A 21,809-nucleotide genomic window follows, 5' to 3' on the forward strand; every position below is an offset into this window, starting at 1 on the left:
CATGGCTTACTACTGTTGTCAGAGGCCAAAAGTCACAACTTAACCACCGTCTGTACCACTCTCAGCTCAGCCCTCTAGCTTTTCTTTCTTTCTTCCCTCTCTTGGTGTCTGTGCTCTCTTACACTATAAGAGTTATGGCTGTGTCTGGTGTTCTTACTCGTGGTACTGCTAGGCATTTAAAGGACTGGGCATAGTGTTCCTTCTAGTACCTTGTCTTGTTTGGCTGTTGGTTCGACCAGTGGGGGAAGCTCAGTGATGTGAAATCATGTGACTAGTGGACATGTGGGCCTGCACATCATGCTGCAAATATGCATAACATAACACTCGTGCAGAGTCCAGTTCTGGGTCACCTTTCAAAAGAGGCTTGGCCGGAATACCATAAATTCAACCCTTAATAGGATAAGCTAGCTTTGCTGTTGCTTTATGGAACCAGGCATGGAGTCTAACCTGTTACACTCTATGTGTCTCTAGCATTGCTGTGCTAATAGCCTTTTCATCACTGGAACCAGGGCATCTTGGGACCATCTCCTCTGGTTGTTTCCTCTTAGAACCCGCAGATTATAGTTGCCTGAGTTTTTACCAGCTTCCAACACAAGAGAGCACTGGGGTATCTGGGCACAGAGCTGTTTAACCTATCATAGAAGGACGGCAGCTTACTCAAAGCTTCTTGAACTTTTCCGTCCCAGTCTTACAAGGAGCCTCATTTTTAAAATCAAATTAGACAAACAAGCAACTTGAGCAAAGAGGGGTCTGAAAAGCACACTCGTACCTTGGGGACACCCAAGACATCAGCATCTGTATTAATCTCACAGGCACAGGATGGTGCAAGATGGTCTCCATAAACTTACTGGGATGGATGTCAACACTCCGAAGTATTCCAGACCCTGCCCCCTGTGTGAGCTGATTTTCTGTCTTGCTCCTTCCAGTGTGCTTACATATAGTACAGATGCTTTTCTAACTGTAAGGGTCAGAGGTTACCAAAATATAAATGAAACCTTTTTGCAGAGAGAGAGGGCCACAGTATCACAAAAGCCCCACCCTGAGGTCTCTGCTGAATTAATTACCATCTCAAGTCTCTGGAGAAGACAGTCCTACCCGGCTCAGTGGACTGTGCCTCACACACTGCCTCACTCAAGCTCAGCCTCCTCACCATCATTTCGACCTCACTTCCTCCCCTCTCACTGCCTGGTTCTTCATATGTGGTCCAAGCTTTTTTGGACCAAAGCACGAACCGTTTAGTGCGGATCTAACTTGTACCCTCTTTCCTTTGCGCCTTCCCTAAGCAATAAGAAATGGCAAACTTATCCTCATCTTTTCTCACTACCTTTTCTAAGTCAGTTCAACACCACCCACCCACCCCCTTTCCTCCACATTGCCTGACAACTTGGAGGCTAAGGTGAAGGTTGGCATCTGCATTTTATTTTCAAATTATCATTCTTTCTCATCTGGGTAAACTCTCTCTGAGTAGACAGCTGACCCTCAATTGTATGTCTTATTACCCCCAGTGGGAACAGTGAAATTTCTGCCAAACTTCCTTACAATCCTGTTCCTTACACATAGCGCTTTCAGGGACTTCAGTATATTCTCTGGTCCATCAGCCATTCTAGGGCAGTCCCTATATATACTCCCTTGATGGGTCACATTCATTAGGGAAATGTATCAGCCCATAAGACATAAAGGAAGATAGTGCTACCAGGATTTCTCCCATGAATTTCCCTTACTTTCCCCTAGGGCAACTTTCTTGGCCTGAGTAGCATGTCTTATCAACCAACAGCAGACACAGGGCAGGTGCTGCTACAGCAAAGAGGCATACTGTTCCATACCACATGGAGAAGAACCTACACTAGGAGTGCCCACGAATGCCCCACCCTTAGATAGCTTAGTTTTAGTCTCATCACCCAGGAGAAGGAAAATACAACTGCTTCTCCCAAAATAATGCCTTACCAGATGGATGCCCAACAAACCATCAGAAGCTTGATCAAATGGAGGCAGACATGCTCATGTCTGGCTATGTGTCAGTGCTCTGCAGCACAGGACATAGCTGCTGGGCTGGACATTTTCCAGCGGGCATCACACTGCAAAGAGAAATAGCCCAGAAAAGAACATGGCAATTAGTTAGTAAGCCTTCTCTATGGATAACCAGCTCACCAAGCAGATTCAAGGGACAGAGACTAAGAGATTCGAGGGCAAGACCCCTTAGTAGGAGTGTCACGTTTTTAAACCACCACACAGATTAAAATGTTGTTAGTCATTGTGGTATTGGGTGGCTTCCAGGAATGCATCCAACAGCTATTTAAAGAGCACTTTAAAGAATTGAGGCATGGGGTAGCATATCCACTGCCATAGGAGGCCGAGGCAGGAAGATTGGAAGTTAGAGGCTAGCGTGGGCTGCATGGGAAGACTCTGTCTCAACAAAACAAAACAAAAACAAAAACAAAACAAAAACACAGCAAACAAAGAAGAACATTTCATAGAAATTTGAAATCCCTTGAAATTGTGTAGCTCACACTCACAGATGAAAGAAATTACTAGGTTTCCTCCCCCAGTTGGAGGGCTTATGTGGGGTTTCCCCATATTCAATAGTTCTAAGGCAACAAAGTACTATCCACTATGAAGGTGTGAGCTCTGAAATATTTTCTTTTTATTTATTTATTTATTTATTTATTTATTGAGAAATAAAGTTCTATCATTTTGTATCCTTAGAAAATTTTGAAATTGAAAAAGCTTTTCTAAAAACCTCAAAGTTATTCTGATCAACCATACTATACCACAGGCAAAAAGGAGTCAGAGCTTTCTGTTGCCTCTGTAGCTAAGATCACTAATGAGTTATCATATGAAAAGGCAATAAAATCATGCTGTCACGAGAATGCCAGTATTTTTAGATTAGTGCATCACATAAACTCTTTAGAAGCAACCTACACACAACAAATTAATCTGTAATAATCAAAGGCCCAAGTGAGCAACGAAAGTCCAGGAAAATGTCGTGGAAGGATTACATTTCAGTTGTCAGGAGATCAGATGCTGGCAGCAGGGCTGCGTCAATCAGTCAGTCCAAGTCGGCAGTTATACATGACCACCACCTGATTGTCCCAATCTCTGTCCTGATTGGTTAGAGCCTGCCCTAGCAGTTGGTCAATGTTTTGCATATTTTCCATGTCAGTTAGAACAAACAATATTGGCAAAAGCACCAGAAAGAAGAGTCTTGGCTCATACATCAAAAGGTGAGGGGAGGGGACTGGCTTGGATCCAGCTGGGGCAGATGTGGGAAATACAGCTCTTTAAACTCAAGTAAAACCAATTGTGAAAGGAGTTGAATGTTAGAGGAAAGGAATTTGTCCATTATCCTGCAAGCAGAGGAGGCTAATGAACCCTATCGGTGACATAATATCAACATTTTTATTGTAATTTAGGAATGCTGACCAGAATAGCTAAACTAGCAGAAAGTAGGAAGATGCCTTAAAGGGCTATCAAATATGAACTAGGAAAATAGAAATTGGGGCTTGTTCTCTCTATTGGTTGCTTTTCACTGCTGTGTCAAAAGCAACCTAAGGAGGGGGAAAGGGTTTATTTTGACTGACCGTTTGACTCACTTTTAATCATGACGGCAAGTTGGCGGAAGCACAGAGTCATGTTGCTTCTGTAGTCAGAAAGCCGAGCGAGATAAGGACTGTGTTCATCTGCCTTTCCCTATTTCTCCTTTCTACTCAGTCTGGGACTCACGCCCACGGGCATGGTAAGGCCATGTTCAAGATGGTTTGTCCTTTCTCAGTTAAATCTTTCTGAAAATACTCCCACCAGACATGCCAAGAGCTGTGTCTCCTAAGGTTCCAAATCCTGTTGGTTGACAAGATTACATGAGAGTCTCACCTCAACTCCGGTCTGATGCTGTTAGCTTATAGCACTGAGAACATACTGAAGGCTTCACGTGCCCCCACTAAATTGTTCTGAACCCCTCTTTTCTGCCACTGCAGCAGTAGGTGGTTATAGCCAAGCATCTTCATGCTGGGTTCCTGAGGATGTCTATATTCTCTCTCTGACTATTCCAATGCAGAGGCAGTAAACTTGACATACAGAACTGCTGATATCCAGAGTGACTATCAGCCACAGAGACCAGGAAGGAGGCCTTAGATAAATGCTTTCTTCATCCCATGGTGCCGGGATTTATTTCAGAGGGTTTCCCAAAGTTCCTATAGTATCTAGCATGTCTATCCTGTAGACTTGGAGTGGAATGTGTTGGTCCCAGATTGACACGACTAGATTGCAGTAGAATGTTTAAGCTGTGGGACCTAATGGGGACCGTGAGACATTGGTGTCCTTCTCTTTCTCTCTGCTTTCTGGTTGTTCTGTCATAGCCTCCTCTGTTATGTACTCCCGCTATGACATACTGCTTCACTACAGCCTCCAAACAGTGAGATTGATTGACCATAAGGCGAAACTCTCAGAAATATGAGTCGAAGTAACCTCATTCCCTATATAAGCGAATCATCTCAGGCATGTTGTTACAGTAACGGAAAGCTGACTGACTGAAATACGGTCTATTGACACTACGATGTCATTGGCTCTTTATAAGGTAATGCTTTTGTGATCTTATCTTCAGAGAAAACAAAAGGCTCCAATTCCATCTTCCCTGTAAGATGGTAGATCAAAATTGTTTTCTTTCATGTACGCTATGCTTTTGATTCCACCTGCTCAAAGGTAGACTCTGACTGACTTACCAGAAGGGGCGATTTACCATTTTTAACCACATCCTGGTCTCAATTAGTGGGCAAAGTAAGGAGAAACTAATCAGGAGATCTGGGAACAAAATCTTAAGGAATTAAAGATTCCTTAGACTAGATTCATCTTATGGCTAATGAATGCCAGCCCAAGGCAAAACAGAAAGGAGGGAGGTCACTGAACTTCCGAATCAAGCTCCTGCATAGTCCACATGGCCTCACATAGCTTCTGATAAGTGTTTTATTATTCATTTATTTATTTTTTGAAGCCAGTTTGAGGCAGGTTCCTCCTGCCTGTTTGTAGAAAGGCTCTCAACTGCTAGAGTGCAAATAGACTGTATAAGCTATAGACCTATAACTCATTCCTGTTTGCTAATTTTTCTATTACTCATTGGTAGCAAGAATAGTGATGGGCCATGGAACAGGTTAAGATAATATTCTGAACGCTTGTTTTGATTTACTATCTTCTTTTAGGGGGAAAAAAACACTAGATCATTCACAGCATGTTCAGAAACCAATCCCATATAGAATACGTGAAGAAACAAATGATTGAAAATAGAAAACCACTTGTTTTATATATAAAATTCACAAGTCATCAAAGAACAGATTGTTAGTTAGATACATAAAAATAAAAACATAAACTTGTTATGTGGTAAAAATTCCCAGTATAAGTAAAGACATAAATAGCAAACTAAAACAGCTGAAGCTTATATGACAAATGAAAGGTTAGTGCTCTCTATGTACAGAGTTCCTGTAAGTCAATAAGAAAAGAACAAAGCTGCTCCATTATTGAGATTTGTTTATTATGGGTAAGGTTCTGGGCTGTCACTCATAGAATGCTTACTCAGCATGTTTGAGGTCAGGGTTCCATCACCAGTATCAAAAAAGAAATCGGCAGGTGGTAGTGGGTAACCTGTATGACTACAAAATTTAAACAACATATGACACGATGCTAGATTTAAGATTAAAGCCAGGGCCATCACATTAAAAATGGTTACCTATAATCATGACTGATGTGTATTAAGCACCAGGAACCCGAAGATTATCTCAGAGATTAATGATTAGTATAGAGTTTAAAAAGTCAACTTGTTGAGTATGTATGTTGAGGCCATTTTCAAATCTCAGGTAGACCTTTGATGAAACCCGGTATCTGTTGCTGGAGGTTATCCCAGCAATGTATAGAATAATCCCATTTGCATTAAAGTGTACGCTAACATGGAGGAAGATCGCTCAGAGATTCTTGTACAAAGCTGCCAAAATAGTTGTATTTTGTTATTGAGAATTAAATGAATATGCGTCAGGGAGAAATCCAGGCTAGGGAATCTGTCCTGGGTATTATCAAATTTGGGAGAGGAAGAGAGAGAAGTATAGACATATAGAGGATGGGAAAGGGAAAATTCCCACTTTCCTGGAAAGCTCAAGAAAGTGTCTATCACCAAGCATGGAGAAGCTTCACAGGGACTTCCTGACACATAGACATACGGTTTCTTGGCTCAGTCTACATACACAAGTTACTGGCTCCTTGGAAGGTCTGAAAAGCGGTCCCTAGTGCTTTAGCAGGCTCTGTCTGTGAGGTCCAGGGACCTTTTCCTCCTCCTCCATTGCCAACCCAGGAATTTCATGTCTGTTCCTGCCCTCTGAGTTCTGTGGATTCGCCTTTGGACTGAGTTGATAACATTTATCTTGTGAGAGGATAAAGTCTAACTGGGATTTATCTTATAAGCTAATGCATCTCTGGCAGTGTAACACTAAAAGGCCGGTGGGCTATCTATCCATGTCTTGTGTTGAACTTAAAATTTGATTTGTAAAAACATACCCTTGGCTGAATCCTAAACCCTGTCCAAATCAAAGGGGCGGGGAAAGTCTCAGCTTGCAAGTGTTCAGATGGAAAACAAACAAAACAGCCCTGGGGTTTAAGAAAGTCACGTGACTTCCTTAAACAGTAAGTGTGCTTTACTGTCAGTAGGAGAACCCAGCATGGACCCCAGGGGCCTAAGACCTCAGGCAGCACGACTTAACTCTAGTTGCCAGGTGCAGAAGTTCAGAGCTTTGGTGATTTGTGAAGAGCGGACTTTGACACTTTGGTTCTAAATGGGGAACTGAAAATGAAAATGTGTCAGGAAATATCTTTACCACGACACCTAGAGTTGCCGATATCAACAGTACCTCAGGATCATGCAATCAAATGATACAATGTTTATTGTGCAAGCTGTAAAACATTCAGGAGCTAGAGCAGGAAAAACAGAAGGGTACTTTCTCTAGTTCTGAAGGGGGCTGCAACCCTGTAGGTGGAACAACAACAGGAACTAACCAGCACCCCCGGGGTTTGTGTTTCTAGCTGCATATGTAGCAGAAGATGACCTAATCGGCCATCAGTGGGAATAGAGGCTCCTTGGTCTTCCAAACTCCATATGACCTAGCACAAGGCAAGGCCTGGGCCAAGTAGTGGGAGTGGGTGGGTAGGGGAACAGAGGTGGGGGGAGGGGTATGGGAAACTTTCGGGATAGCATTTGAAATGTAAATAAAGAAAATTAAAAAAAAAAAAAAAAAAAAAAAAAGGGNNGGGGGGNAANNAANGGGNGGGGGGNCCGGGGGCCCCCCCCCCCCCCCGGTCTGTGATGAATAATCCCCATTCATCTGTGGTGAGTAAATGATGGCCAACTTGATTGAATTGAGAAGCTCCTCGGGGTGTGTCTAGGAGGGCGTTTCCCAGAGAGGATTAATTTATGTCAGAGGGGGAACTGCCCTGGCCCTCGGGCTGGAGAACCTAGAGGGAATTAAAAAGAGTAGAGCAGAGAGACTGACACCAGTACAGGCCTTCCCTCTGCTTCTTCACCACCTTAACCTCCCTGCCTTAATGGACAGACCTCTGAACCTGTGGGCTCAATAAATCATTCTTCCTTTGAAGTAATTTATGCCAGTCATTCTGGGATGAAAAATTAACTTGCTGTCCTTATCAAGTCACCCGAAGACCTGCCAAATAGATCCTTGGTTTGGGAAACTATTGTACGGAGAAATTACTGAATCCTGGCAAAATGTGCACTTTGCCAAAGGCCCTCTGGCAACATTCAAAAATGCAGTCAACTCTTGGATGCAGACCCTGGGAACATGGTAGCTGTGGTTGGTGGTCATAGGGATAATTTCAGGATTACAAAATGTAAGAAACATCTTCTGTTCCTTAGCTTCTCATCACTGTGACTCAACAGCAGTAACAGAAGAGTGAAAGAATTTCTTTCAGTTCAGTTTCCAATTTAGTCCATGGTCGCTTGGTCGCACTTGCTTGGAAAGGACATCAGGACAATGGGAGCATGAGGCGGAAGAAAGCTATTCCCTTCATGGTCAGTCAGGAAGCAGGGCAACACAGGAGGGGGTGGATACAATATGCACACTAAGGAACCAAGCCCAGTTACCCCACTTCCTCCAGGTAATGTTTCTATCACTATCTGGAATCCAAACTTTCAATATACAGGTCTGTGGGAGCATTTCTGCATGTCACCTGTTTAGAATTGCAGGATCTTTAGCATCACAGATCTGCCAGGGAGGACAAGGTGTGTGATCATTTAAGGCAAAAAGGTCCAGTCCTATCTAACCCCTAGGTGATTATAGATAATCCTTTGGTTTGGTAGAAATTCTAGTTAATTCTTGTTACAATGGAGCACAGCTCCATTTCAATAAACTCTGACGTTCCTACATCTTATGAATAGTGCGTTGAAGAATGGACTTCCTATGTCAGGATGGGCACCTCTGTTTGTCTTAGGGAAGCATTTGGGGAGATTGGTGTTAATCCCATTAACATCAGTGGTGTAAGTATGTCTCAGCCTGTACCGTGGACAGGGTCAAGCATCCTGGCTGATACTGCCCATTTGTCTTCCCATAGTCTCTGAGATTACCATCAATATTCTACTGGGTAAATTTTCCACTGTTGACACTATAAATTCACAGCACACTGAGATGGTACTATCTGTTTTTAGAAATTTTAGCAACAGAACTGGAGTGGTAGATTAGAGGTATAGAGAGATTGCCTTCCTTGGGTAATGGCCTGGGTTTGATGCCTAGCTCCTAAAGAAAGAGAGATTTCGTGAAAGGGAGAGGAGAGCAGGAAGGAGAAAAAAATGGGGAAAGAAGAAAAGAAGGGAGAGAGGGAGGAAGGGACGAAACACTGATTATGGTGGCAGACTGGTTACTTAAAATTGCTAGTTTGGGACTGGAGAGATGGCTCAGCACCAGCTGCTCCTTCCAGAGGTCCTGAGTTCAATTCCCAGTAACCACCTGGTGGCTCATAACTATCTATAATGAGTTCTGATGCCTTCTTCTGGTGTTTACCTGTACATGCAGATAAAACACTCATATATTAAAATATAAATAAATCTTTTTTTTAAATTGCCAATGTTAAAGGAAGTTCAGCATTTAGATGGGTATTTCAAAGCAGCTCTAAAATAACTTGAAGCAAACCATAAATCTAAATGGAGAACTATAACACTTTTAGATGAAATCATAAGAAACCGAAGGTATGTATGACCTTGGTTTAAATACCAAAAACATGATCCATAAATAGACAACTGATAAATTGGACTTCATTAAGGTTAAAACTTTTTTCTCTATAACAGACACCTACAAGCCTGAAAGAAAAGTTAGAAATTGCTGGGCGTGGTGACACATGCCTTTAATGCCAGCACACAGGAGGCAGAGGCAGGCAGATTTCTGAGTTCAAGGCCAGCCTGGCCTACAGAGTGAGTTCCTGGATAGCCAGGGCTACACAGAGAAACCCTGTCTCGAACCCCCCCCCCAAAAAAAAAAGAAATCCTTGTAGGTTATATGTCACATGAAGGGATTATTCTCTGACTACAATAGGAACTCTCAAAGCTATCAAATAGAATGATAAAACACCATGCAGTTAAAAATTATGAATTATCAATTTCTAGAAATTTCCATTTCATATTTTCTAAGCTGTTTTGGGGGACCATGTAACTAATTTTTTTTAATTAAATAAATTTTATGTAGACAAGGGCTTTGCCTATTGTTCATCTGTGTACCACATACATGCAATTGCCTTCAGAGGCCAGAAGAGGGCATTGGCTCCCCTGGAACTGGAGTTAGAGATGGTATGAGCTGCTAGTGGGTGCTGAGAATGGGAACCCAGCATTAAGTGCTCTAAACCACTGAGATCTCTGTCCAGCTCCTGGGTGCATTTAATTAAAACTGAAAGGCAAAACCCAGAATAAGAAAAAATGGCTGTGCCTGATTGTGCACATGGCAAATCCATAGCGCTGCACACCAGAAAGAGGTCATCCTTCTGTAGTCAAATTTTAAAACCTGCTCTTTTGTGTTTATGGGTGTGTGTTTGGGTAGGTGGGGGAAGACAATCTTATGGGCTAGGCTTCTCGTTCTGCCTGGAGTCAGATTCTTCTTGTTTCTGCAGCTGTGCTGGCTGCAGACTTCAGGGGAGCGGGCCTCTGAGCTTTTTCGAGACAGGGTTTCTCTGTGTAGCCCTGGCTGTCCTGGAGCTCACTCTGTAGACCAGGCTGGCTTCGAACTCAGAAATCCGCCTGCCTCTGCCTCCCGAGTGCTGGGATTAAAGGCGTGCGCCACCACGCCCGGCGCCTTCACTATATTTAACTTTTCACAAAAGATGTTGTCAACATCTGTGTTGACAACTTCTTTGTTTGCAAAAGAGCTTCAGCAAGATCTCACCTAGGAGATCAACAATCAACAAAGCTCCCTCACTTTATTCCTCCCTCCTTCCTCCCTCCCTCCTTCCTCCCTTCCTTCCTTCCTTCCTTCCTCTTTTCCCTTGAACACTGAACTTCAAGCCACAACACTGAGACAGGAAGACAGGAAGTCTGGAGCAGAGAGTTTCACTTGAATAACTGATAACATTAGCAGAATGCGCTGCTGCAGCCAGGGTGTGGAATGGAGAGTTGATTTCATCAGTTTCAGCTGTGTGTGCCTGCTTGGCCCTCAGCACAGAGCTGGAATGCCACCTCAGAGGCTGGTCCCAGCTCCCCGCCCTCAGGCAGCACTTTACAAGTGATAATCAGGAAAGCAGCTCCCAGTTGACTGAAGGTGTGTCAGGACTCGAGTTGTTTCTGAAATGAAGATGACCACAAAAATTCCATGCACGCTGGCATTATGAGAACTTCCATAACTAAACGTCAAAAAAAAAAAAAAAAAAAGGAATAGCTTGTGTTGTATACATGTGTAAAAATGAATGGGGGAAAAAGCCTTAGATAATAGCACATCTCCAATTAGTCTTTTCATTTACATAGTCCCGAATCAAAGTGAAGAATGAAAGGCAGCAAGTTAGTTGTTAGTTGTTAGTTAGTTGTTCCTTACAGCTTTTAGTTTACTATAGCAAAATAGTGGAGTTTCTGATGGAAAATACAAGCCTGAAGAAAGATCAAAGTGGTCAGAATGGTGGAGCTAAGAAATCTGTCCTAGGAATTAGAAGTTTCTGGATTTCTTGTTCTAGGTACATATTGTAAAAACGATCCTGTCTCTGGGTGTAGTGTCGTCCACGTTCATAGCCTGTTTAGACAATAAAACCTCACAGCGGTGAACCAAGTGGTAACCACAGATGACATCAAAACTCTGTTGGGGCTGGCAGATCCCTAGAGGGTCGTGATAGCTGGGAAAATTATGCACCAATCTCATTTTCCAAGAAGCGTGGGCTAAGAGTTGCCAAAGCTCTAGGATGCTCCAGGGCAGGTAATCAGAGGTACAAGTTGAGAATGCTCAGGATGGTTGAGGGAACTTTCTGTCACATGACTGAAAGTATGAGGAACAAGTTCACATGGGGTCAGTTAGCACCTCTGTCCCCACTGATATGAACAAGGACACCTTAAGTAACACTGAACACATTAGCCATGTAAATCCTGCTTTTCTTTATAGCCATGGTTTCCCCAGGAGTGTTGGCCTTCTTGCTTACCAGATCAAAGCTAGATTCAGATGTTTTCTAAAACATTTTAATATCTTGGAATTTAACTTCCTGCGTGGATTGGGCTACTGTTCTCCATCCACTTCAATACACTGGTATTTCAGAGTAGACTCCCATCTCATTGTGAACTCCACAGCTGTCACCTGGAGAGAGTAGCCCCAGGAACAGGATTTCCTGCCTCCAACTCTGCTGTTCCTAGGTGCATCAACCCCTCTGACACTCAGAATGTTCTTCTGGGCCTTAGCATTGGCTATGTGGAGTGTGGTTTTCCCCGGGTCCAGGGCAAAGACCCAGGAAAGCAACCACCACTGCTCCAAGATGGCAGAAGATAAAAGTTTGTAGGCAATCATTCATTCTTATGTTGTCCCTGGCACAGAACAGAAACTATCTGTTTTCCGTTTGGCAAAGCAAGGCCACAGTGGTATTAGGTCACCAATAATCCTCACCAGTGATAATATGGAAAATGAAGAGGGGACGGGAAAAGGGCCAGTTGCTTCACAGGCATGTTTTAGCAGGGGCAGAGAGTGAGCTCATCCCTCCTCTGACTTGGAGCAGTTTCAAATGCCATGGGAAACTGGAAAGAGAATGCAGAATGGAAAGGAGATACTGAACGATGGCCAGGGTCTACCTGTTTCCTCATAAAAAATAACACTGCCATTCTTTGCTTCAGCTGAACAGTTAAAGTGAGCACTCCTGACCTGTTTAAAACATTTACTTTTCTAGAAAATCCTATGAAGTGGATGTGAGACAACCCCCAAAGGGGCCTTGAGATCCAGCCTGTGACTTGGACCTTAGGGCTAGGGTTGGGAGACAGAGGCAGGGGTGGGAAGCTGGGGGGCTTGGGGGATCATGGGAGCAGGCAGAGGTCAGCAGGTGCGGGCCTCGAGGGGATTATAAATTTCTGGTCTTCTGATCTCTACTTCACACAGCCACATGTAAATAGGTGTCCAACCTCTTCCCTTGTTTTCTGTCATGTCTTGGTGTCGTGTTTAGTGAAACTTACAAGCTGTGAGTCGGTGATGTGTACAGTGTTCCTGAAGGCAAGGATGCAGCAGCACCTTAGAGGGAGCTTTGTTTCCCTCTGCCCTTCATATCTGTGACCCTTTACCTCACTTCCTGGTAAAAAGCAGATTAAAGGCTTCCTAGCCTAAGATCGCTGTTTCCCATGGTGACCTCGAGTTTAGAAACCTCTTTCCCAAATAAAGTATTTAGGGCAAGTGCGGTGTTACAGTGATCTAATAAAGCATGTTCAATCTCTTTGCAAGGTGTTAGAATTCGGTATCAAACAATAGCTTTAAGAACTAAGAGGTGTGGCAGTGAAGGATTCCCCAGCCTCCAGGCCTCGACAGGGGGCTGAGTGGAGATGACAAAGAAATGAGATCTGTACAGTAGACACACTGGGGACAGAGTGGCAGAATTTCTAAGATGTTTTGAGTCCTCATAGAGGCTTGAAGCCATGAGTCTGACGTGAGGCTGGCCAGCAGCTTCTTCATTTTCTTGGTCAGCCAATTATTTGGATTTAAGGGTTGGGAGATACTCTAAGTTTGGCCAGGATTGGGGTTTCTTAGATGAGAATTTCAGGAAGCAAGAGGTGTGAATGTCTCAGGAAAGGGTTTGATCTCTGGTGGGTAGGAAGCACGGATGTATAGGAGGGGACAATAGTAATGGGCAGGGGTCCTTTAGGTGTGGAGGTCTGGGCTAACAAGATACAGTTGGAATCCAGAGAACTAGAGAACATGGTTGTAAAGGAAACTCAGGAAAGTTGAGATGAAGTATCTATTGGCTGTGGTATGAGCTATCACCTCGTGGATAGGAGAATGACATGGATAAAGGAAGATGCTATTGTATGTGAGGAGGTGAAGGTCCCAGGTGGGTCCTGCTGATGACACCCAGAATAGCAAAGGACTAGGATGGCAGAAGGCAGCAACTAAGCCGTGCGTCAATGATCTCCAAGGACTTATTAGGACAAGGAACTCAAACAGGCCAGGTAGCAGCATGAGCTTCAAAACAGCTTGCGCTATCAAAGGAAAGAAAGATGCTGTGGAAATGGTGAGGACACATTTAGACCTTCGGAATGACATGGAATGTCAGAACAAAGCACTGTTTGGGAGCTATGTGGTGAAATGGTGTCCTCAGGGGAAACGAGAGGGTATGGGGCACCAGTCTGGGGTCTGGGAAGAGTTGGATAAGAGGATGTGAGCTGTTCATGGGAATGAGAATCCACCGAGTAAAGATAGAGCTACAGAAGGGCAATGAGGCACTAGTAGAGAGCGGTCAATTCAAGTTGACTCCAGTTAAATTAAAAGATCTTTTTCCCTTAACTGAAGCACAAAAGCATTTTGTACTCGGCCCATTTCTGCTGCACACAGTTCCCCTGACGTCTTGCTTCTCACAGCAAGGGAGGGAGAGCTCAGAGTTCTTTTGCTTCTGTGTATTTTAGCACTGACACAAAGTGAGTTCCACTAAAACTCCATGCAGAAATCGTTCCTAAGACTTGTGCTAGAGATGAAAGCTCCTTGGGACCTGCCAAGACCATAACATCAACGGGAACTTAAGCTAGCATCATCACCCTCCAGGTGCACGTAGGGGAAGCTTTCATGAACTCTTTTTCTTTCCTTGCTTCTGTCCTGCAGGAGTGGGGTCCAGCAAGGATGGGTATTATCCTACAAGACCAATCCCCCCTCATCAGGAGACACAGTTTCCCTCTCAACCCCAGTTTTTCTGTGGCTACTACTCAGGAACCCAGGCCAAGGTTCTCTCATTGCTCTGCTCTTGCATGGCTGTGCTTGAACAGACACTGGGGAGGCATGTGGTTTGCTCTGTAAACCAACCTCTACATGCAAGCCCCTCAAAACCTACTATACTAACCCAGTAGTCACAGGAGGCTATCTCAATTTGAAATAAAATTGCTCCTTTGGTAACTGGAGTTGCATTTCAAGTGCTGAGGGGCCTTCTGTAATCAGTAGTTACCACATCGGGTCACCATGGAGACGGACTCATCAGAGAGGAAGTTCCATTGTAGGGCTCTGGTGTAGACCAGTAATGACGCAGCTGTGCTGGTTTGATTCTCGAGCGTTTGGTTTAGTTGTTTGTGTGTTTGTTTGTTTGTTCCTAGCTGCAGAATCTGTGAACTGACACCAGACCCAGAAGGCTACCAGAAACAGGGACTGGGCAGGCCAAAAGCCTTGCGCTGAACTGCAGGCATGGCGCAGTACAAAGGCACCATGCGGGAGGCTGGCCGGGCCATGCACTTGATCAAGAAGCGCGAGAAGCAGAAGGAGCAGATGGAGGTGCTGAAGCAGCGCATCGCAGAGGAGACCATCATGAAGTCAAAAGTGGACAAGAAGTTCTCGGCACACTACGACGCCGTGGAGGCCGAGCTGAAGTCCAGCACGGTGGGCCTGGTGACCCTGAATGACATGAAGGCCAAGCAGGAGGCCCTGCTGAGGGAACGGGAGATGCAGCTGGCCAAGAGGGAGCAGCTGGAGCAGCGCCGGCTACAGCTGGAGATGCTGCGCGAGAAGGAGCGAAGGCGCGAGCGCAAGCGCAAGATCTCCAACCTGTCTTTCACGTTGGACGAGGAAGAAGACGGCGACCAAGAGGATGGCCGCCGGGCAGAGGATGCCGAGGCCCACAGTGGTGGGGCCAAGAAGAACTTGGGCAAGAACCCCGATGTGGACACGAGCTTCCTGCCCGACCGCGAGCGCGAGGAGGAGGAGAACCGGCTGCGCGAGGAACTGCGGCAGGAGTGGGAGGCGAAGCGCGAGAAGGTCAAGGGTGAGGAGGTGGAGATCACCTTTAGCTACTGGGATGGCTGCGGCCACCGGCGCACGGTGCGCATGCGCAAGGGCAGCACGGTGCAGCAGTTCCTGAAGCGGGCGCTGCAGGGGCTGCGCAGGGACTTCCGGGAGCTGCGTGCAGCGGGCGTGGAGCAGCTCATGTACGTCAAGGAGGATCTCATCCTACCGCACTACCACACCTTCTACGACTTCATCGTGGCCAAAGCCCGGGGTAAGAGCGGCCCGCTCTTCAGCTTCGATGTGCACGACGATGTGCGGCTGCTAAGCGATGCCACGATGGAGAAAGATGAGTCACACGCGGGCAAGGTGGTGCTGCGCAGCTGGTACGAGAAGAACAAGCACATCTTCCCCGCCAGCCGCTGGGAGCCCTACGACCCCGAGAAGAAGTGGGACAGGTACACCATCCGGTGATGATACATCCCAGTTTGGTGACCTTACTCTCTAACTATCGAGAAATCAATAAATACAGAAGGTCCCCGTGAATCGGATGTGTTGGTTCTGTAACTGGTGTCATTCTTCGGTGTTTTTAATGTTTCTGTATGTGGCTCTTTTGTGTTCCATGTGATAAGGGGCACATTTTTGACTAAGCAGGTTGTGCACATTGACTTGGTGGGCCAGCAGACTGGGTTTGTTTTTCTTGCTCAATGTCTTACTGTGTTGTGAGCAAAATCATTGTGGTCAATTGACTCAGTTTCCCCACCTATGCAAGGAAGTAACACCCCATAAGGCCAACATGAGGAGTGAGTTAATATTTGTAAACACTTGGAACTCACTCTGTAAATGCCTGCAGTTGTTTTTGAGTACCTGGTTGCTTTACTAAAGAAAGCCTACGCGATCCATCTCTGAAATGTCAAAACCAGGGTAGACCTGTGTCTTAGTCGGGGTTTCTATTCCTGCACAAACATCATGACCAAGAAGCAAGTGGGGAGGAAAGGGTTTATTCAGCTTACACTTCCACATTGCTGTTCATCACCAAGGAAGTCAGGACTGGAACTCAAGCAGGTCAGGGAGCAGGAGCTGATGCAGAGGCCATGGAGGGATGTTGTTTACTGGCTTGCCTCCACTGGCTTGCTCAGCCTGCTCTCTTATAGAACCCAAGACTACCAGCCCAGAGATGGCACCACCCACAAGGGGACCGACCTCCCTCCTTGATCACTAATTGAGAAAATGCCTTACAGCTGGATCTCATGGAGGCATTTCCCCAAATGAAGCTCCTTTCTCTGTGATAGCTCCAGCTGTGTCAAGTTGACACAAAATTAGCCAGTACAACCTGCATATATCATTGGTTTCAGGATCAGTCAGTGCCTGAAAGCTGGTATACAGCTTATAAGATCACAAACACTAATTTCTCTTCACCCAAAGCTCACATCTACATGGCAAGATTACAAATCCCACCCTTTAAGTTTTTATATGTTATTCATTGTTGAGTGTTGTGTTAATTTTCACTTAAAAATACCTAAAATACAATGCATCTCTTTCACAGATTTTTAAAGTTACCCCCTTTTATGTTAAAGACCAAGACTTGTACTTTGGATCTCTTGCTCTGTTTCTATCGACGAGTACTTGCACCAGCCCAGGAACATGAATTCTCACAACCTTGGTGATATTGGGTGTTGGTTGTCTTTAGGTTCACATATACAGATTTCTCAATAGTCTGCTTGTATCCAGAGCCTTTCCTCAGGGCAGGATAGAGGCATTTGCCTGTTTTGAAGCATCCTGATGGTCAGCCAGACTGGGAGCAAGGTTGAAGGTAGCCTTCTCCAACATCCGTCCCCTCCACACCAACCCCTTTCTTTTCACTTCTCCCCTCCCTCACCCCTACTCTCGAGTGCCTGCAGGGGTGAGCAAGACTGAACTTAGGGCCCACTGAAGAGCTCCTGGATTCACTTCAACAGATGAGAGTCTCAGGCCCCACCCCAGACCTGCTGAGTCAGAATGTGAGTCCCAGAAGGATCCCCGTGTGACTCAGTCTAGCTGGTCAGACATCTGCTCTCTAGACAGCACTTTCTGGCCTCTCTGCTCAAGCTGTAGACTCCACAGCTGCTAATGGTCCACAGGTCCCTGTTCCCCAGTCCAGCTGTCATTTAAAAACTGGTGGCTGAACACATTCTAACTCCTGGGCCTATTTCCTTGTTTGAATTATGTGTTGGCAATATATATATATATATATATATATATATATATATATATTTCAAGTTATATATATATATTTCAAGTTTTATATATATGGTTCAAGTTATATATATATATATATATATATATATATATATATATATATGGGGTTCAAGTTCGTGTTGTGACTTTTAATATCGAGTAGTGATAAAATTAAGCTAATGGACCTAAGCATCACCTATCCTACACTCTTTTCCCTGAATGTAACTGTTTTACATTCCACATGTGAGAACATGTGGAATTTATCTTCTTGTGTGTGCTTATTGCACACTATTTTCCACTTCTCATGCTGCTGGAAATGAAGTTTCTTTCTTTTTCAGAACTGAGTGTATGCCTTTGAGTGGAGACTGCATTTTCATTATCTTTTACCTCTTGTTGGGCATCTTAATTAATTCTGTAATTTGGCAATTGAAAATAGTGTTGAAGCCGGGCATGGTGGCGCACGCCTTTAATCCCAGCACTTGGGAGGCAGAGGCAAGCAGATTTCTGAGTTCAAGGCCAGCCTGGTCTACAGAGTGAGTTCCAGGACAGCCAGGGCTACATAGAGAAACCCCGTCTCGAAAAACCAAAAAAAAAAAAAAAAAAAAAAAAAAAAAAAAAAAAAAAAAAAAAAAAAAAAAAAAAAAAGAAAGAAAAAGAAAAAGAAAATAGTGTTGAGGTAAACATCAGAGTATAGACTTCTCTTCCACATATGAATTTCGATCACTGTGTGTGTGTAAACAAAAATGTGATTACTGTACATATATATATATATATTTCTACCTTTAGGTTCTTAAGGGCCTTCTTTTTCTCTATAATGGTGGACCAATTTGCATTTCTACCATAGTAAACAGACCCTTTTCTCTGTACCCTCACCAACACGTTTTGCCTTTTGTTGATAATGACATCCTAACAGGTGAGGCACGCTCCTTCCTATGATTTTAATGTGTATATTCCTGATTACTAGTGATATTTCAAATTCTCCCACCACCTGTTAACCACCATATCTGTTGCTTGAGATATCTCTTTTTAGGCACTTGCCCATATCTGAACTGGATGTTTTATTTTGCTTTGTTTTGTTGTTACCAAGATAACTGAGATTCTTATTCACTCTAGAGATCAATGCTTTATCAGATGTATGCTTTGCAAATATTTTCTCTTAGCCTCTACCTTAGTTTGGCTGGTCACCCTGTGAATTGTTTCCCTTGGTGTAGAAGCTTTTAAAAATCTTTATATAATACCATTTTCTCTCTTTGCCTTTATTATCTGCATTTTTAGGATCACATCTAAAAAATTCTCTGCCCAGACAATGTTGTTTTTTTTTTTTCTTTCATATCTTCTTCTTAGAGTGTAGACTTCGGGTGTTTCAGTTTCGCCTTAATCCATTTTGAGCTAATCTTTGTTGATATTATGAGAAAAGGGGTTCATTTCATCCTTTTGCAGACCCAGCAGGTGCCAGAGATTAGTTATGATGGACACACAGCTGGTGTCGGCTGTGTCATGTGTAAGTATTAACAAGTGTGTTTTCTCGGGTCTGAATCTAAATCTGTTTCATTTCAATACCCATGATTGCCTGTTCATGGTAACTCATGTTCATTCATCACATGCTCCTTTTGTATAGAGAGCATTTTGCCAGGCTCAGGAAAGCATCTGTCCTCTTCCCCTCCCATATCAGGTCCCCAGAGGTAACTGCTTTTCAGCTGAAACTAGAAATGTACAGCTACATCCCTTAGTATCCCATTGCGTCTTGTGTTATTGGTTTTGAGGTACCAATCCTACCTTACCACACACACCACACTGCCCACCCCAATCCTCTCAGAAATAAAGAGCAATTTCAACCAGATCAGTATTCCTGTGTTCACAATATAATCATTATAGATATCCCATTGTAGTACATTGTGAAGACTACTTGGTGGAGGGGGGATAAATATGTTTCTTGTTTTCTACTTTGGTTGAATCTTGTGTTGTTATCAAATGTGCCTCGTACATTAAGTCAATTGTGTTCACACACACACACACACACACAGCATTAGGGCCTTAGTGCAATGCTGTCAACCTAAAATAGCAGACATTCTCCAATGATAATGAGCTCAGTTGAGAGAGAGAGCAACAAACAGCAAAAGCCTGTGATAGGCGGTGCCTTTCAAACCATGGACGGCTGTATAGGCGATTTCAAGATGAAGAGAACCTCAGTTATGAGAGAAGCTGCAGCCATTTGTTAGTGGAGTCTGTGTCAGGCAAATGTTCTTTCCTCATACATCAAACCCAAAGTTTCCTCTCTCTGGAAACCGAATCAGCAAGCATGCCAGCAATCTCAGCTACTTGAAAACTGGTCAGAGGCCTTCCCATACACTCCTGTCCAGTGTGGGCATTCTCCATGATGAAATCTAGTATTCTGGAACTTTCCTTCCGCTGAAGCCTAAGGTTTCCCACCTTCCCCCCCCCCCACCGCCTCCGGTATCCTTTTTGATTTGCTTCCTCTGTCCAATGACTTGAGGATGTTTAAGAAGTAGTAATATTGTGTTGGGCATGGCAGTGCCCTCCTATAATCTCAGGTAGTCCAGAGGCTGAGGCAGGAAGATGGCAAGCTCAAGGCCAGCCAGAGTGACTTGGGAAGAACTTGTGTCATAAAGAGTAAAAATAAGTAAATATTAAAAAGTTACTGAGAATATAGTTCAGAGGTAGAATGTTTACTTATGTTCTTGGGGCTGTTAGTTCAATCCCTAGCTAAAACAAATTGTTTCTAGAGCTTGAATTGCTAAACCGGTCTTCACTGTAGCCTCCTACATAGAGGGAAGTGTGGCAGGTTGTACAACCATCCTCTCTCAAGATGTGAAAGGCAGGGTCCACAGTCTTACCACTTCCATCGAACTCCATCAAACTCCATAAAACCCAGTCAGCAGAAACTCAAGGATAGACATCGTCTATCCCGTCAGACCTGGAAAACACCAGGCTCACCCTAGGGGAAAGCGAGACTGGTAACCCCTTTTCGTTGCCTCCTCCTCTTCAGAACATTCAGAGTGCTCTGCTGAGCTATGCTTAACCTGTACAGAACCACTGCATGGGCTTCTCCTCAAAGGCAGACACCTGCTGTGCCGCAGCCTCTCCCCATGAAGTCTTAAGCCACAAATGAGTTCTCAGGCCCTCTGTTTCCTACCACAGTAGTAGGTAGGCATCACATAATCTATTAGCCTCTTCTCTCAGTCTGTGTTCCTCTGTCAACCCTGAAGCTAAGACTTCGAGGACTCCTGCCTCCCTCTGACCTTAGAAGCCACCTGGACCTCATGAGCCATTTAACTTTACTGGATGAAGGCAACCTCTCTCCAGGATGCCATAACATAAGAACCTCTGGCATCCAGATCATACACCAGCACCTTTCCAGTGGAATTCAAGACTGGGATAGACAGTTTAGTCCCCCTTAGACCAAATCTAGCAGGAAAGCTGTACCCTCGTCATGGAAGTACTAATGTCCCATAAGAATCCCCACAGATACTTGCCAACCCCCCCACCCCGCTCCTGTCACCAGGTTCACTCTCTGAAGTCACTCACTACATCCCCTCAAAGATGAACTCTGTGTTTTGACTGAGACACATTCATATTCTGACCTGTGAATTATCAACTAGCTCCATTTATTCACGCTTAGAAGTTTACACATTGCTGGTCACAGTAGGAACCAGTATTCAATAGACTGCAGCAACGATTTTCACACCTTGACTGTATTCCTTAATTCCATGACCATGCAGAGCCGTTGTTACAGACTCAATGATTCCCATGCTACAGATGAGGGCCCAGAAGACTTTAGTGATTTTTTTTGGGGGGGGGGAGTTGTTCAGTTAGTATGGACAGAATTATGGTCCTTCACTGCCTTGGTTTTTGTGCAGAGCCCTGGCTTTAGTGGTGGTACATCTATTTTTGTAATCTTGAATTAATCTCTAAAGCAGATGTGCTGTGCATTTGTCTCCCCAGTTTTCTTTTAGGGGATTATCACAGTTGGATGTGGGCCTGCCCCTTGAAGACACTGAACATTCTAAACTGCCAGATCCCATAACCTGAAGAAATGAGAGCATATGAGAGCATACACATCCTTCCTGCAGTGCTCTCCCCCCATCCTCCACCCTCTTCCTCTCTCTCTCTCTCTCTCTCTCTCTCTCTCTCTCTCTCTCTCTCTCTCTCTGTCGTGTGTGTGTGTGTGTGTGTGTGTGTGTTTGT

General features: G+C 44.4%; 1 protein-coding gene across 2 annotated transcripts; it reads left to right on the forward strand.

Moving 5' to 3' along the window:
- Positions 1-3,162: 3,162 nt before the first annotated feature.
- Positions 3,163-15,936, forward strand: Fam50b (family with sequence similarity 50 member B). Of its 2 annotated transcripts, none has more exons than XM_021216054.1 (2): positions 3,163-3,221; positions 14,765-15,927. In XM_021216054.1, exon 2 carries the CDS (start codon positions 14,853-14,855, stop codon positions 15,858-15,860), a length of 1,008 nt encoding a protein of 335 aa, XP_021071713.1. In that variant the 5' UTR covers positions 3,163-3,221; positions 14,765-14,852; the 3' UTR covers positions 15,861-15,927. The 2 variants fall into 2 exon arrangements, with proteins under 2 accessions (XP_021071713.1, XP_021071714.1); XM_021216055.1 differs by lacking the exon at positions 3,163-3,221 and adding an exon at positions 7,994-8,139 and having other exon boundaries at positions 14,765-15,936.
- The last annotated feature ends 5,873 nt before the right edge of the window (positions 15,937-21,809 follow it).

Source organism: Mus pahari, chromosome 16 (genome assembly GCF_900095145.1).
Source record: "Mus pahari chromosome 16, PAHARI_EIJ_v1.1, whole genome shotgun sequence".
Lineage (NCBI taxonomy): Eukaryota > Metazoa > Chordata > Mammalia > Rodentia > Muridae > Mus > Mus pahari.

Coding starts and splice junctions, on each gene's coding strand:
- Fam50b (XM_021216054.1), top strand. CDS start 14,853: ATGGCGCAGTACAAAGGCACCATGCGGGAGGCTGGCCGGGCCATGCAC.